The 17883-nt window shown below is 41.5% G+C and overlaps 1 protein-coding gene across 13 annotated transcripts in view; it reads right to left on the bottom strand.

Moving 5' to 3' along the window:
- WWOX (WW domain containing oxidoreductase) overlaps positions 1-17883 on the bottom strand; it is a 683982-nt gene that overhangs the window by 524833 nt on the left and 141266 nt on the right. For all 13 annotated transcript variants that reach the window (XM_019535921.1, XM_019535923.1, XM_019535922.1 and 10 more), the window contains one exon: positions 11475-11563. In XM_019535921.1, the coding sequence (XP_019391466.1) occupies positions 11475-11563 (89 nt within the window). The remainder of the gene's footprint in view (positions 1-11474; positions 11564-17883) is intronic.

Genomic DNA, 17883 nt, shown 5'->3' with positions numbered 1-17883 from the left:
CCAAGTATACCAGTATGCCTGATTTCTTTTTTCCACTGGGATCCCGAAAGGGGTACTTCTTTATTCTCAGGCATTGTAACTGTCTTGGATTGTGTCCCGCACGCCCCCATGGTTATAACCTGAGCCTCAGTTATACCTCTCTGTTTTAGCAAATATGACCTTTAGGGCATTGACACTAAGGGCCTTGTTGTATGGGACACTAAGCACTTGTTTTATTTACATCGTAGTAAGCACTGGCAGCTGTACTAAAAGTAGAGCATGTTCTGGGCAGTCGCACAGTAATGTTTACTACAGTCTCTACACAATCTCTTATGCTCAGCTCGGTGATTGTCGGTCCCAGCCTGATACCACACCCGAGTCTTGAACTGGCCCCAGTGCAGTGCCAGGGCGGGGAATGACTATCAGCTGACTGTCAGTCCCAACCCTGGCACCATACCAGAGGTTCAAGACTATGGTGCCATCTTGAACCCTGGCACCGCAGCAGAGCTGGTTTAAGACTCCAGTGCGGTGCTGGGGCTAGGACCACCAATCAGCAAGGTGTGCTGATTAGCCCCTGAAGTGGTCCCACGACAGCTGAATATATGCTACTTAACACAATCTGGAGATACTCCCCCTGCAGAAAAGTCCTAACTTTGCTATGAGGTGATTGCACTTAGCAGATATTTTACTGCTTGAATGCTCACGCTTTAAACATAGTTAACGCATCTTAAGTGCAACACGAGACACGGCCCCATCAAGATGTATCAATCCTGCTTTTCACCTAACTATGCCCCCTTAAGGCAGCATTTCAAACCAAACTCTGGATCTGAGAAAAACCCATGGGGTTTTTTTTACCAAATAGTTTGCCCATGTGGGCAATTCATGGATCTGAGAAACCATGGATCTTTTCACTCCACCTGTTCTTGTACAGCCCTATCCAAAACACATCCTACCATGGCTGAAAGCCTGAAATTGAGGCCATCATACAGACGGGCCCTACAACACAGTGTCAACCTGCTCCTTCATCTCAATCTTCAACTTCCTATCCTTTGCACTTGTTTTATTTTTTTAAGGGAAAGATGATGGGTGAGTGACAAAGACAAGGTGCCCTATCTGATAACTCCTTGCAGCCTCTGTTGTGAGCCCTACCATTTTTCACAGCGGTCTGAACTTCTTTGTAAGTTGGAATTTTGCCTTTTCCTCCCTGAGTGGTTACTGGAGGGGAAAAAAGGGGGCCCACTCTCTTTCCCCTCTCTTCCTCTCCCAGACCCCAAGCCCTAATGCAAGCCCTCATCTTCCACCTAACTTTGTTAGAAAATTTCATTTGCCCCTCACATCCCAAACAGTGAAGGAGGAAGAGGAGGAGGAGGAGGAGGAGGAATAGGAGGAGCATCTCCTTCTGTCTTCTGCCTGGAAAGGCAGAAGCAGAAAGTGTCCAGTGTCTGGCAAATTTTGCTCTGCTGTTACAGGTGCTCACCTGGGAAAGTTTTCCACTTGTAAGTGGACAAGTGCATTTTTTCAAACCCTGATTGCAATTCATTATTTATACACATCTACAGGCAGTATGTATTAGGCATAAACTAGCTGTAAGTGCACAGTGAGCATTCATTTCTACAATAATTATGGAACGATTTGTTGTTTCAGCAGATGCTTCAAGATGTACAATTTTTACCCACACGGGCAAACTATTTGTTAAAAAAAGAAAAAAAAAAACCCTGTATATAATAGAAGTAGTTATTGAACATTTTCGTTAAGAATGTGACGCACCACATGGAGAAGAGCAAAGTCCTCAGATAATGTTTTCAAAACCAGAGTTGATCATTCAAACAATAAAATATTTCATGCATTTTGAACATTTCACTTGCCAATGACAACTCCTTCCTCTGTTTTGCCTAGAGATATATGGAGCTGTAACAGAGTTCACAAAGCCCCCAGCAGCTGCATGCTGCCATTCAGACCTGAAAGATTCCATGTCATGATAAAAATTAATGTGCTCTGACATCCTCTGGGATTTTTTTGTGCCTTGGGAACAGCTAATGAAGAAATACAACCTTTCCAGAGCACAACACAAATTTTTGGATTCCAAAATTAAGACACATGTGGTATACGTGTGGCCTGTCTAATCTCAGCAGTAAAGCATCCATGCCTATGTGCCAAAAAATTCTGCCTCGATGTGTTTTAATCATCTCCTGTATAACGCCTTTACACCAAATATACCACATACATTTAATACGTGCATTAATTACTTTTGCCTATTATGAAAAGGAAATCAGTTAAATATACATACTATTTTTACCCATTAAACTGTAAAGCTATGGAATACTATTTTAGCTGTAGAAAAATATGTTTTAATGGAGCATATTAAATCATGAATACTTTACATACTTGTGTATCCAAGATGGCCCTCAGAGCTGGTGAAAAGTCATGGAAAAAGACAGGATCCTTTCTAGGGAGTTGGTTACTAGGGGCTTATTACCTGACCTGGCTCATAGAGTAGATCTCAAGATCTCAATGAGATACCTAGGCTCTCAGAGTGCCTGGGGAAGTAACGAGATCCTGGAAATGGGCTCCAAAACACCCACACTGTTTATCAGGGAATCATGTGAAATCAGCATGTTCAAAATGTCCTTGCTTAGAGCTAGCCAAGCAGGAAATACAAAGGGCAGAAATGAGTCTTAAAACCTGCTACTTGTACCTTACTCAGGGCTGCTGGGAGGTGCTTCCCTTCACTTAGGATCCAGAGCCCAGATCCCACTCCTAAAGATTGGAGCCTCTCACATTTCTTTTAAAGAACTTTCCAAGTTCGTTAATGGTGGTGATGCCAGAGCCCCTCTTATTATACAACAGTCTCATGGGTACAGCACTCACCCCTTAAAAGGGAGACCCAGGTTTAATTCCCTCTTCTGCTTGAAGGGATTCAAGTCCTTATCTCGAACCAGTGCTTTAACCATTGAGCTAGGGGTGAAGACCAAGTTGGGACACCTTGCACTCCTCCTCCTGTTGCAACTGGGCCACCATGCAGCAAAGAGGCGCTTCCTTTGAAATGGGTAAACACCACTCACTGTGCTGAAACTTTGGGCAAATATCTTACCAGCAACAGCTTCAAATTTCCTTTTGGCACCAAAGGCAACGTTGACCTTGGCTGTACTGAAGAGGAGGCAAAACTCATTTCAAAAGAATGAGGTCTCATTTTTCATCCTTCTCTTTATTTTCAAAGCCAAGGAGTTAGATATAGTCCGAGCCAAAATGCCTAAAGCTAGCACTAGGGTACTTTGAAAGGTAGAAAAAGGCCCTACAGCCTTAGATGTCAAAAATAGAAGACAAACTCTTTTCTTCTCTGTAATCTGATAAAGAAGCAGAGTCACCCTCCAAAGATAAGTGGGAAGTCCACACACTTTAGACAATACCGCTTTGAAAGTGCCACATAAGCATCTTTCTACCAAAATTTAAATTCAGGTTTTAAACTGACAGCAACTCAGGCACAATGGGGAAATCTTTTTTGTGTGTATAATTAGAACTAAATCTAGCATGCACTGTAAACTCTATACTCATGTTAAAACTGATTCTTACGTTTTTAAATAATACCTGTACCTATTTGAAGGGGTAAATACTTTCGCTGTCCACAAGAATCATATCCCTTTCCATTACCTCTGCTCAAATTAAAACAATCTGGCAAGATCCTTGTGATCTACGCCTCTGTGGAGAAGGTGGGACTCAAGTTTGAGAGGTTTGGGGGGGTTTTTTTCCTTTTATTTCAAAAATACTGATGAACAGTTTCTGGATCCACATGGCCACACACACACACACACACACCCCCCCAAGAGGGGGTAATTGTGTAGGAGAGCTTAGGAAAGAGGAAACATTTATTCAGTAAACCAATCCCCAGGTCTTAATAAGGCACAGTACCACCACATGAAAATGTTTCATCCTAATTTTATTATGTATGTTTCAAATGCAGTCAACCTTTGATCGTATTTAAATTTAAGATATGTGCTGTCTGCAACAGTAACTTCTCAACTATGAATTTGTTTGCATATTTAAGTCAACCTGGATACTTTTTAGATGTCTCTTAAAATGTACTGCGTTGGCTGGAACACAGCTTTGTGTCTGAGTGGCACTGACAGGATGCCAGCCGTATTTTAAGCTCAAAAGACAAATTTAATAGCTCCACTGTTACTAGATCTAATTCATGGAAAGTATTTCTATAAATGCCAAAAGGCTTAACAGATTTTTACAGACTTATAAAGAAAATATATTCAAATTTCTGAAGTACAATACGCTGTGATAAGAATTGTATCTGGCAAGAAAATAATCTACTATAGAACTTCTAAGTGTTCTGGCATAATGTCACTGCCGACAATTTATTCAACTCCTAGATTCAGGTTTTTTTCCAGGTGTTAGGAATTATTTACGCAACAACTTGCCAAAGATCTTACAGACTTTGTTTATATTTTTACTTATTAAATTATACTTAAGATTTCATTGTGCTTAAACGAATGAACACAATCCAACAAGCATCCAACATGTCAATGGCAGCATGAAAAAAATAATTCAACAAAGAAAGAGCAGTAGCATTCTGGGGCAAATTTGCAGGAGGCTCTGAAATCTTAATTGCACCCACAAGATTTCAGAGTGCATCTGCTTGCAGCATGAAAAATGAACACACTCGCAGACTTTGAGGGCATATTAAAGGGAGGCCAACAGAAAATCTGGCCCTCCCTGTTTGGGGCCCGGATGGGGAAATAAGAGACTAGGTAGTCCAAGTGCAGAATCATAATTCATAACTGCTGTCCTGCTACAATAGAAATGATTAACAAGTTAAGATATGCCAAATCTTACCACAAAATATCCTATTTTAAGTGTAGGAAAATAGCTGCAGTGAGAATCTATGCATGAAAACAGGCTGCACAAGTCTGAAGTGTTACCATCAGCCCAGATATTGCTATTATGGTAGTGCTTGGTAAATGCTATTTTATACTTTGTAAATAAAATAAATTCTTTCAGCAACAAGACTGCATTTTTTTTATTGCCTTTTTAATGTTGATAAAAATAGGTTCGATTTCCCACTGTTTAGCTCATGGCAGCTTTAATTTGAGCCAGAGGGCACCAGGCAGCAAGCTTGAGGCATGTTGAAGATGCACCTCAAATTCCAGCAGCAGCATAACACTTACTGTCTGGTCCCGAGCAGAGAGCTCTTACAGTGCTGAACTGGACAATGATATTGTGCTGTGGACTGGCAGGCACAATGAGGATAAATACTGACATGATAGAAAGCTGGTTTGCAAATGTTAGTGCCGAGGCATTAGATCACCCTGCCAATAACAGCAAAATGGTTTGGTCAAGCATGTGACGATCAAACCATGTTACGTGTCAGGAAATTAAGTTCTGCAAAATGATCCTCAAAACTACACTTCGAGCAAATACCATGGACCCAAACCCACCAAACACCAAAAGGTTAGAAAATAACCTTTGTATACACACGTGTTCAGCTCCTGGGCCTGTGGGCCGGATTCAGCCTGCTGCGCTGAGTCATCTGGCCCACAGGCCTCTCTCCATGGGTCTGGAAATTTGCCCCAGGGCCCAATCCTGAACACAGGGCTCCATCACCACTCATCTGACCAGCACCACCAGTCTCCACTAACTCCTGTTCTTCTGCCAGGAGTCCTGGAGGCCACCAGCAGCTGTCGCACCCCTGCAGCCCCTGAGTGCACGCACACCCACGTGCTTCTGGCAGCTCCACTCAGCAGCTGTGCTACTGGAGCACAAAGTGAGCCACAGGAAAGGCACCTGCTGCGGACAGGACCAGAAGGTGGGGCAGTACTGGACAGCAGGAGAAACATTATTCTGCTGGCAAGGGTGGTTTGCTTCTGCCACTGCAGACTAGCTTTTGCTATCGACAAACTCAAAATTCAGCCAGCAAAACTGTTGCATGGACTAAGCCATAGATGCATATGGTGTGAATGATATATGCCTGCTCAGGCAGTAACTCGATAACAAGGAATTATGCAGCCCACAATCCCTCGCATAATGCAGATGACCACCCAGGGCCTCTGGATCTGGGAAATGGTAAACCAGGTCTTCTCTTCTGGCCTCCATCTAGCAGGCATTTCAGTAAAATCCTGTAGCAGGACTGTAATGCGTTCACTTACCCCCCTACCAGTGTTAACACTTTCACTTTGAGGGAATCCGTTTGAAGAGGAAGGGGAAGGGCAGCCACTCTTCATGGTATCTTCAGTTAGCGAGCTAAGGTCACCAGGGGGTGTGCCATGCAATCTGTACTAACATTCAGAGACATGAAAGAGCTGTGACTCAAACTGGGGAGTAAAATGAGTCAGCATCAATGTAAATCCTCGAGCTGATTTTCCATGAGGCATTTCCTTCTATGAAACCTTTAGGCATACCCCATATTTTAAATTCTTGGCATTTTTCACTTCTTATAGTTAGAGACCTAACAAATTCACAGCGGGAGTGGGCTGCACAGCAGCTCCTTTAATCTCAAAGTTCCCCCGTGCGCCCCCCCTCACCCACCATTGATTGGTGGAGAGGCCCCGCTGCTTGCCACTCGCTCCTGATAGGCTCAGAGTCAAAAACCAGTTTTAATTATGGTGCTATTTTTGCCAGTCACCACTGATTAGGCAAGGGGCCCTGGTAGCCCCACTGTTTGTTGCTGACCAGGCAGGAGGCAAAAACAGCGCCATACTTAAAACCATGGTTTTCGCCTCCCTGCTGATCAGGAGTGAATTTGCAGGAGTGGGGTACATGGTGGCTCCTTTGATTTTGCAGATTCCCCCACATTCCCCTCTCCCCACCCCCCGCACCACTTGCTGCTCACTCCTAATCACTGGGGAGGTGAAAACTGTGGTTTTAAATATGGTGCTGTTTTCGCCTTCCAGCATGGGTGACTGGTGCCCCCCAATTCTGGGGGATGACCAGTGGTGACAACCAAGGGAGTTGGGAAGAGGGGGGTCCCCCACCAGCCAGCTGGCAACCTGGGGGCGGGGTGGTCCCCAGCACCCAGTTGCCAAGTGTGCCAGCAACACAGCAATGGCAGCAGTGCCAGCGCTTACGTATGCAGCAAGGCAGCAGAAGTGCTAGCACTTCCACCGCTGGCGGAGCCAATTTCAGGGGGGGCAGTAGCACTCTCTGTGCCCCCCTACCAGCCAGAGTGCTCACTGTCAGCCGGGGCACATGCCCCCCCCCCGCCCATCATTGCCTATGTCTCCCGGCTGGTCAGCAACAAACATCAGGGCTGCTAGGGCTCCTTGGCCAATCACTAGCAAGCGACAAAACCGGCACCATATTTAAAACCATGGTTTTTGCCTCCCTGCCCATCAGGAGCGAATAGTGTGCATTGGGGCATCTCTACTTATCAACCACATAGAGGGCGCACGGGGGAACCTTTGAGATTAAAGAAGCTGCTGCACAGCCCACCCATGAATTTGGTAGGTTCCTACCCACAGTCCTTCTCTTATGGGACAGTAAAGCAATCTGAGACACTGAGCGCACTCCAAGACAGACCCTGACCACAAATAAACTGCCCACTTAGTACTGGGGTGACAGAATTCTCCCCTCCCGTCCTTTCCATTACCTCCCCCAGACACGTAGGTGAATTGGTGTGGGGCCCACTTCTCTCCCTGTAAAGCGATGCATTCGTCGGAGCCAGGAAGTAGCAGAGTGTCCATGGGGTCCCAAACCAGGTTCTGGTGATTAATGTTCTGTCACTTATGCCTGGACTAGATCACATCTTTCAGAGCTTTGCTTTCAGCTGTCTGCATCAACTAGATTTGGTTCCCTTTTTCCCCAATTTGGTCAGATGACAAAAGCTAGAAATATTATGGTTTGCTTTCGTTTCTAATGAAAGCGGAGACTCTGTCGTGATCATACGATTCCCAAGGCTCAACACATACCCATGTTCCAGTGCTTTAATCTAAGCCTTCATGGGATTCAAATGTTTTGAAAAAGAAAAGCAGCTGCATTAACTCAGATACAAAAATATTTTTCACTGTTCCCAGTCTCTAGGAGAACAAGAATTTTGCCTACTTTTATTGGAGTCTGGCAAGCATATGCCAACCAATATCATAAGCCCAAACTGTACCCATGGTCAAGGCCATGGTATCTAACAAATATGAAAAGGAGCAAAATGTTGTTACTGAATCCTTCAGAAGTTTGATAAGTTGAAAATGAATTGCCTGCTTCCTCCTCTGACACAGAAAACCCTTCTTGGCTAGTCTATCAAACGGCTCCAATTTGTATTAAATGTTTTTTCCAGAGTAACTCCCTTTCCCCGTTTATTATTTATTTGTGCTTGAAAAGGTCTCTCACTGCTCCCTCTGTTGCACCATTTGTTTTCTTAATATAGCCAGCACTCATTAAATACTTGCTGAGCAAAGGATGACTTTTCTTCGTTTTTCACGTTGCCTCAGATTCTCATATATTTTGAAGAAGGTAAATCTCTTCCTGTCTCTCCCTCTCTCTACAGTGCTTGATTTGTTACCTAGAAACCCTCAGATATCCACTCCAAGATTGCTATAGGCTTTGATATTTCAGGTGTTTCCAGATCCTTTCCTGCAGTGGTTCTGCTTTAGATACTACCCAGTATTATTCTCCAGGATCACAGACTGACCCCAAGAGGTGGAAAAGTTCATTTTATAGTCCCAACCAACAGGGGAGTAGCACCTGAAAGCAACAGATGCTAGAGACCTTGCAAGCTGGTCACCAAAGCGATAAAGAGCTAAGAGGTTTACTGAAGCCTATTTTTATCTCCAGAAGTCTAAGAGGTCACCAATTTATACCAATAATACCAAGGACTTCATTAAAATAAACCCATGGGAAATAAGACTTTTAAAAAGAAGCAAACAGTTCCCTATTGCTCCATCAATTGATAGTAACAGGGACGGGAGATAAGAAAAATACTTGTTCTGACTTGGGGCCTTGGTCAGGAAAGGCGCTGGAAAACCTGCTTCTCGGAATTTCTCTTTGTTTCCCAGTATTGCATACACATCGAATTAGATTTGTTCTCCCAACACTTCTTATTTCCTAATGGCCAGCGCTGAAAGATCTATTTGGTACTTGAAAGCTGTGGCTGTTTTGCCTGAGACACCCTTGCCAACCATAAAAATCTCAGAACTCAGCTATTACTTCTATCAGCGTCATAAAAGACTCTGCTCTTTCGTATTTCCTGTCTGCCACTCCACCATCATTGCAGCACCAGGAATTCTAGAAACAGGCATTCTGCGAGTGTACGTGCAAATTCATCCCCTGGCACAGAGCCCTGGTCAGTATGTTGGATACGCTGGATAGGGTGTGCCAGCCCTGGTCCCCCCTTTTCCTACACGTACATGTAAAGTGAAAGATATAGTCGCCATAGGAAAGCTACTTGCGCCCGCCTACTACCCTTCTAAGTATGAAGGATGGGTCAACCACCTACCCCACAGATTGCAAGAGCTTGCAGGGGGGGCAAAGACTGCTTCTGCGATTTGTACAGAAACTACTGCAAAGGGTAATTTGAGGGGGGCCTCTGGACACTGCTGCAATGCAAACAAACAAGCAGACAAAAGCAATTAGTGTACAGATTAGTGTTGGAAGACACACAGAGCAGGCATTGTAGTAACAAGATGCTACTGCTACATAATTGCTTTTCTGACCATACCCAGACTCAGTTTAAATCACAGAAATCAGGGATGGAAAGACTTATTAGGTCTTCTAGTCCATTCCCCTGCCAGTGCAGATGACTGTAAGGAGGTAACTGCTCTTCTGCATCAGATAAAAAAAAATCTATTGCTCCAGGCAGCATGTGGGGTCTGGCTTCCATCCAGCATCACAGTTTTAAACAAAAATATTGCTAGAAGTTCATTTTGGTCAAAACCCCACAAGTCTCATGACAGATGCAGACCTTAGGCTTTCCTGTAATCGTTGCAATAATCTTGCCAGACACATACACACGCACGTATGCACGCATGTATGCACGCACATACACACCTCTCAGCAAAAGCTAAGGATGAAAATATCTGAAAGCAAATCTAAGGCTAAAAACTGCGACCACGAGTATGTTACTACTAAGACTGTCCAAAGTGCTGTGCTAAAGAAAATAAAACAACAACAAAGCTTCCAATCTCTAAAAACAGAACTAAAGGAAGAGGAGTCAGCACTACGCATGCATTGTAAAAAAAACCAAAACTGACACAAGATTTGCAGCTTTTCCTTCTCCAGATGGCACTGGATACTCTTAGCCCTCCATAAATTTAGAATTGGTCATATTTCCCCCATGCAGGTTTAAAGGTGTATGCTAAACACCATGGTCAGTAAGGGGCCTTCTGAACTGGCCTTCTATGCCATTTACTTTCTTAAAAAAACATAGAGGAGTAAAATCAGAATACTTATCTAAGCTAACACAGTGAGAGTGGGTTGGTATTAAAAAAGTGGTAATGTTTCCACCACTTGTCATTATATTTTATACAAAAGAAAGTTTTAATATATGAAGATGTGATAGGATAAAAATATAATTATACAGGATTTTTGGCAGTGAAGTAACTGATGTTGGAACTCAGTTTTGACAGCTCTCTGAATCTAAAAGGCCTGTAAGTACTAAAATGTCATCTGTCTATCCATATGAGATTTAGCTTTGGCAGTATTTCAAGAGGAAAAAAATCATATATATAATTTTCCCTCTCTACATTTTTTTCAAAGCAATGTAAGAGGCCATATTCTCTGGAGAAGTAGAGTAGGAGGCTTATGTTACAGAAACATTTGCAGAAAAAGAAAATACTGCTAGGTTTGAATAGGCACAACAAGCAAACACAATTGGCCTAATTGTAGGTTAAAGCACAAGGGGTGGAACGTATCAAGAGTTCATATTTACAGATGCCAAATCGTGTCTTTAAAATTTTGTGACTCGATCTGCTAAAGCTAAACGAATCAAATGGTCTGCAAGTGTACCTGAGTTTCTCAATGCAAGTTGACCTATTAAAGGAACTGATTACCAGCCTTAACTTTCAGCTTTTATGGCAAACTACTTCACAGACCACTTTGGAAAATGGAGCGCCTGGCCCATAGGTCCATTTTTTTAAATGCTCAAGATGAGAGAGAGAGAGCGAGAGAGAGAGACGGCACACATGAGAGCAGGCTTGGGAAGTGCTCGTTTCTGACCTCAGGCTGTCTTCCAAAACAGCAAAAGTTGTCTAAGCCATTTCTGATATATCTTAGCTTTGGCCTTTTTCAACAGCCACAGGAGTACCAGTGCCCCACGAGAGCTGGAAATATACAATCAATCAGACACCCCTAATTAATTTTCTGGTAATGAAAAAATAAATACACTCTAACTGTTGTAAAAACACGTACATTAAAAAGACCATTCGAGTCTTGTGAAAAAGCTGCATGAATCTACTGTAGTTTCTAAGTCAATCCAACTGTGAGGAATTCCATCAATTGTGCTCAGCTGATAAAGACATTAAAATAACAAGAAGTTATGATATATAATCCTCTCTCTAAGTACTTACACATTCTTGGATTTGAATGCTTCAGCAAAGTGCTGCACACTGTGAAGAGAAGCGAGGTCTAAGGTCATTGCTTCTACCTTGGCTTTATGCTGGAACAAGAGAAAATAAAATTAAAAAAAAAGATAAATAACAGCAAGTTTAGTTCACAGTATCGTGTTACAGTAAATGTGTTATGGAACATGTCTGATTCCCTTGGTTAACATTAGAAGCCCACAGCAAATATAAATCATCAAACTGAATGGACAAGCGCGACACTCAATGCCAAGTGCTGTATTCTAACTTTGTGGTTCTGCTAACGCATGCTGTATGCACGGTATACCTTTACATAACACAAGGAATTCACACCCAACAGTTTTAAGGTTAATGTGATCTTCTCTTCCTTCCATTTGGCTAGTGGAATTTGTGAGGATGCAAATCATGAAATAAAAAACTAAAAAGCAAAGCAAGCAGTATTGTGTAAAATGATATGCATATTTAATGTACTATAACAACAGGCAAAATATATAGTGGATAAATACTTCAAAACATTCAGATTTTAATTCAACCTTGCACATATTTGTCCTGAGACAGACTGTAGCAGCTGACAGAGAAGCAGCAAAAAAAAAAAAATAAATAACAATCAACATTTGTTCAGCAAAGAGTATTTTACACAAGTTTAACAGGACTGCGAATGCATCTTCAGTGAAAATTGCTCATGCTCCTAAAGCCAACTTTCCAGAGAATAGAGCTGGAGGCAACACTCCAAAAGGTGCAAGCTCACCAACATTTGCTAGTGCTATCTGTCAAAATGACCCTCAGTATCATGCTCAGTTCAAAGTCCTTTGTCCATACCTCAGCTGAACTATTTTGACTTCAAGCCTCTGTGGAAAAACAAGGCAAAAATGTTACCTTGTGGCCAAGAGCCCTCACAAACTATTTTTACTGGAAAACAGGAAGGATGATGGGCACCCCGGTACTTAAATTCAAGCAGGCTGTGGCTCCTTTGAGCTACTGATGAAAAGTTTCTTTCTGACTTCCCAAAACTATTTTCTATTCCCAACCTGCCTCCTATAAATACACAATGGGCATGCTGATCATTAGCAGAAGTAGAAGTAGAAGAAGATCGAACACGGGGATATGCTGCAGTCATCTGGGATCGTAATGCTGTATTGGAAAAACACTGGTAGCCCATGGGGATTTCCGAGTGATGGGCTTTATGAACATCAAGACATGGTGAAGTGCGTGCATTTTTTAGCACTAAAGACAGTAGAAAGTAGTGGTCCTCAATATTTTTAGACTTGAGGCACCCTCAATTATACTCAAGTCACCCTTCCATACTTTTTGTGAACTGAGCAGTGCTCTACTTCAAAAACTAACGTATCTAGTACAGTGCCTACCACCTTGCAGAGAGGCCAAGTATTGGAGGGTGGGGAAATGGCCAAGCAGGGAAGAGCCCGAGCCTGTGCTTATCTACTTATGTCCTTGCACCTGGCTTATCTGCCCACACCTTGTGGCACCCTTTAAAGGATCCTGTGGCTTCCCAAGCTGCCCCAGCAAATCACAGGCCCAGAGGGACCTTTTTTCACAAGCAGCAGCAAACACAAGTCCTTCCAGTGTCTCCAGCTTCAGAACCTCCCACTGACTTCCCTGCTTCACTTTCTTCTACCTTGCAAGCACCCATCCTGCCTATTACAAATAGGACTGCATGTGATAGCTCTCATGTTCTTATGTCTCCAGTCTTATGGGGACACCAAAAATATAAAAAAAGTAAAATTAATGTTTCCAATGGTCCATTTCTCAGCAGGCAATATGAGTTTCTTATGTTAGAAAGAGCTAAAAATAACTGTTTCAGAAACAGTCTTAACACTCCACCCTCAAAAGATGCACTTACAAAAACTCGAATTCATTTTGGCCCACAAGTGATGTTTTTTTTTTGTTCAAGATTCAGAAAATCAGTGAGTCAGTGATAGCCCACATAACTCAGTATTCCTCAGCTGCAACTCTTCTTCTACTTTACACTCCCGAGTCATTTACTTAGTAGACATTTGGGTTCAGTTGTGTTTTTCTTTTCTTTTTTTTCCCCTTTTTTAACTGAAACATTTTGCTATCTTTTCCAAGAGGAAAAGAACAAGAATGCTACAAACACAAGGACAGGAGGTCAAGAAACCTTCAAGCAGTTCAACAGACTAAACCACAAGCTGCTGGTTGCTATGCTCCTGGGGATGGTGATTCAAGTCCACACACTGGTACTCAGGTAATGCTCTTGCTCTGGGCATCAGGTTTCCAGTTTCTGCTAGAGTCCAAGCACGGAGAGGAAGTGCCTGCAGTATTACAAGGCCAAAGGAAAAACATGAAGTACCTCCAGTTTACCTTTACAAGCAGAAATTCACTGGAGTAATTAGACTAGATATACTGTAGGTGTACAAAGGACAGTTTAAAAAGCATGAATAAAATATTAAAAATGACAAATGGCCAATTGTTATACTTAGATAGCAAATGCAAGCTACAAATACGGGTTTCTACTCTGCCAGTTCAACCAGTGAACTGAGACCAGCATCTAATCACAATCCATTCTCCTCAGTCAGTACAATCAAGGACCCTTTATTTCAAACAGTTTAACTTACTTGCTCTTTTGCTGCTTTTTTAGGTTTGATAGACACAAGGTTAGAGAGAAAGATAAAAGTCAATGGAAACATTTCTGGAGTAATTCAAGGAGATATTTCCAAAATACCCCAAGTGGAAAAAATACATCTGAGTGCATGTGAGAGCTAAAACAACACAAAGCAAAAGATATTTTCTCCTATTTTTGCAAGATCAGGGCTGCTACACCACAACTGGCAGAAAGGATCATTTGAGACCGTGTATCAAATTAAGTACACATTTGGGGAGAGGAAACAGGCAGCACAACAGTTCAAACAAGACAAGCATCCCAAGCCCATTGGTTTTTTTTTAATATATTGGAATGCAGGGGAAAATCCTGAATAGAAGGAAAGATTGACAGAGGGAGAAGCCCCAGGAATGCAGCATTTGATACCCAAGTCAATCATACACTCAATAGTTTTCACACCACGTCTCAGCTCTAATCAATGTACTGTATATTTTCATTGTAGCTTCTTTTGACTAACGTTGCTCTGACACCTTCTTCTGCCTATGCACACCTCTTCCATCTTCTCCTCCCCACTGCTGCCTGATGAACACTGGTTACTTGGTACGACGGCGGCATCCTTCTCCAGTGGGATTATGATACCAATGACAACCTGGCCTATCAACCACCTTCCTCCACTTTTTCTTCTGATTTCATTTAAACGCAACTATTGCAGGGCTTAAAAAATCCTAGCAGGGGTGTCAAAAGGAGTTTGATTTTTTTTTTTTTTTTTGGGGGGGGGGGGGAGGCAGGGGGTAGAACAAAAATAACTGTGTTGCTCTATGCCATCTACGGGAAATAACAGAACCAAGACCCACAGAACCGTGGCGTTTCCTGCACACATGCTTAAATAAAAAGGCTAACCAACTGACTGTCACGTGAACTGGAAGCACAGGAGCTCTCTCCAAGTGGTGAGCAATTAAGATACAAATGTATTCACTACTCTTTTGCAACCTTGGGCACCTTACTTGACTTCTCTGTCTCGATCACATAGAACTGGGATAACAATCCCCATCTCACAGAGGTTTGGGGAGGATTATAAGAGGCATGAAGCACTAGAGAAATAGTATTTGAAAACTTTCGACTCATCTTTTCTAAGTTATATAAATAGAAAAAAAATACAGGGCTACACACTTACCTGGCTAGCAATGTAAGGCTATCAGCTGCACTGGTAAGTGTAGCCTTCTTCTACAGTAGCTCAGCATTATTTGTGTCATGCATAATGTTTTTCCTTTTTCTGCATGCATATGTAGCATGCATAATTACATTTATAAATGTACTAAAAGAGAAAACATATTTTTGCTAAAAGGCATCATAACTATAACTATAATCCACAGTCAGAACTGATTGTTAATGGCATGCTGCAAATTCTGATCTAATGTGTCATAATTTTATTATGCTGATGTCTCTCAGCATTCCACTTTACATATTTTCAGCACTGAATTATGCCTCATTTTATGTGGTGAAATCTTAAATGGGACTTGTCACTTTCCCAACTGCAAGAGACACTGGAGCTTAACACTGACATCATAACATTAATTCACTAAAGCAGAAAAGAAAGCTGCAGAAAATGTTTTTATTTAATGAATCAATAAATGACATTAATGCTCCCTCTACTACTTAATTCTCAATTAAATAATATTAAAGGGAGACTGGATAACATAGGGGATTTGGAGCAGTTTAGGGAGTATTTCACCTCTAAATCACAGATCACTACCTAACGTTTGACAGCCTGTACCGAACAAGCTGGTGCCCTAAATACAGTTCTCAGCGGACAGATCTTCACTGATATCACCCAAACCCCATCCCCCCACTTTTTTTTTTAACCGGTCTAATTCTTTATGTCAATTGCAATAAGGAGGACGAGGACTGAACGGGCAAAATGTCTTGTGAACTGTCCTCAGAAAAGGCAAGGGGTTGAATAGTATGGAACTTAAAAAGCTTAAACTGTTTCTCTGCAGAGTCTGACTAAAAATATGTCAATTAGTGTCAACGGAGGTGGCAGTCGGAGGGGAGAACTCTTGACCTTGAGGCTAACTTGTATAATACCAAGACTGCTAACGTGAACGTGTATTTCAGTTCGGCCACCAAACAGACGGTGACACTAACTTTTTGCTCACTGCTGTGCTGGGCCATGTTGGAATCGATCGCCATGGGGCTGGTCCTCTAAAATACACAATAGAGTGGTAATTTTTAAAGTGTGCACAGAAACTCCTTTCAGTAGTAAAAGGGAAAGACATTTGCTTTATTCTTAATGATTTTATGTATAGTTCTAAAATAATGTTATCAGTATTTACACATAACTGTTCAGCTGTTCTGAGGATAAATTGCCCTGGGTGAGAATTTACTGAGTTTTGCATGTAAGCTACGCCCAATATGCAGAAAAAAACTATTAAAAATGCTTAAATCTAATTGGCAGTATTTTTCACTCTTGCTAGAAAAATGCTTATTGAGCCAGAAACTAACAAAAGAGTGAAAACACCCACAAAGCGAGCAATCTCACTATATGCAATGTATTTGCTTTACAGCTTAAAAACTGTTTAAAAATGAACACTGCATGGTACAGTAGCTTGGCAGTAAACATGATTGTGCATTTATGTCTTGGTATTGAAGAAGGAGCCCTTTTTCATAGTGAATTTTTCATTCTAATGTAAGTGATGATTTACGTTAAATATAGGTAAAGCATGGTTACATTTTCCTGAAGGATTGCAAGGAAGTGAAGAGCAGTACAATAAGTTGAAGCATAAAAGCTTTCTCTGTCATAATATTTATTATAATGGCATATAAAATAGCTGAAATAAATAATAGATGACTAAAGGTAAATTCATATGATAAAGAATCCTTCAGCAGACACCATTACTTCTGACTGCTCTGGTTTTATACAGAGTTGAAGACTCTTAATAAATATGCTGTAGCCCCTATATCTTATATAAGTACTGGAAAAAATTGAAGATGTACTTAAAAGGCAACATAGTGGACATCGGCTAATTTACTGTATAATTATATCCTCAAAGGACATGGTGTATATATTTTACACGTTTAAAAGCCATGTTTTCAAGGAAACTTAGGAAGCAGTTCAGTAATAAAAATATCTGACTTTGAGCGGCTGACAAAATAAAAAGTACTTCAGAGGGCAAAACCTTGGAATACAAGTAGCTCTGAATGACTAGCATACACATCTTCGCAAAATTAAACAGCGCCTATTAACTGAGAAACAGGCAGCCTTCAAGAATAAAAGAAGCCTAGGAGGAACCAGAAGAAAGGTATGTGAATTACCCTTAAAGTATGTAAATCATTAAAACTCAAAGTATAGCTGACAACATCCTACATTATAAGGAAGCAGCGACAAAATAAATCCACATTTCAATTGTGAGGACAAAGCAAAGATAAGCTTAGAAGCATGTCTGACAATTTGACACATGGCTTACGATAGTCAACAATGACCAACAACAGGTATTACTGATGGAGAAATATAACAAGGAAAATGCTTTCATTCTGGTTCAAGACTGTAAATATGATTGTCCCTAATGTATGCAACATATGGCTTGGGGCAAAACTATATTTATGGAATGCTAGCTTTATACTCTCATGCATATATTTTGAATGCCATGAAGTTAGCACTCAGGTAGCTGAACGGGACAAATGAATCAAACTGCTTCAAGAGTAACCTATAAGACATATACAGGGTGTTTTAAGAATAAGTTTCTCCACTACATTTGAGATAGCTTATTGATGTCCATTAGAAGCCATTGTGAATGGAACAATTTTATAGTCATATTTCCTTTC

Source organism: Crocodylus porosus, unplaced genomic scaffold (assembly GCF_001723895.1).
Source record: "Crocodylus porosus isolate Cpor-Errol unplaced genomic scaffold, CroPor_comp1, whole genome shotgun sequence".
Lineage (NCBI taxonomy): Eukaryota > Metazoa > Chordata > Crocodylia > Crocodylidae > Crocodylus > Crocodylus porosus.
The sequence above is the reverse complement of the archived record's forward strand: the minus strand, read 5'-3'. Positions and strand labels throughout refer to the sequence as shown.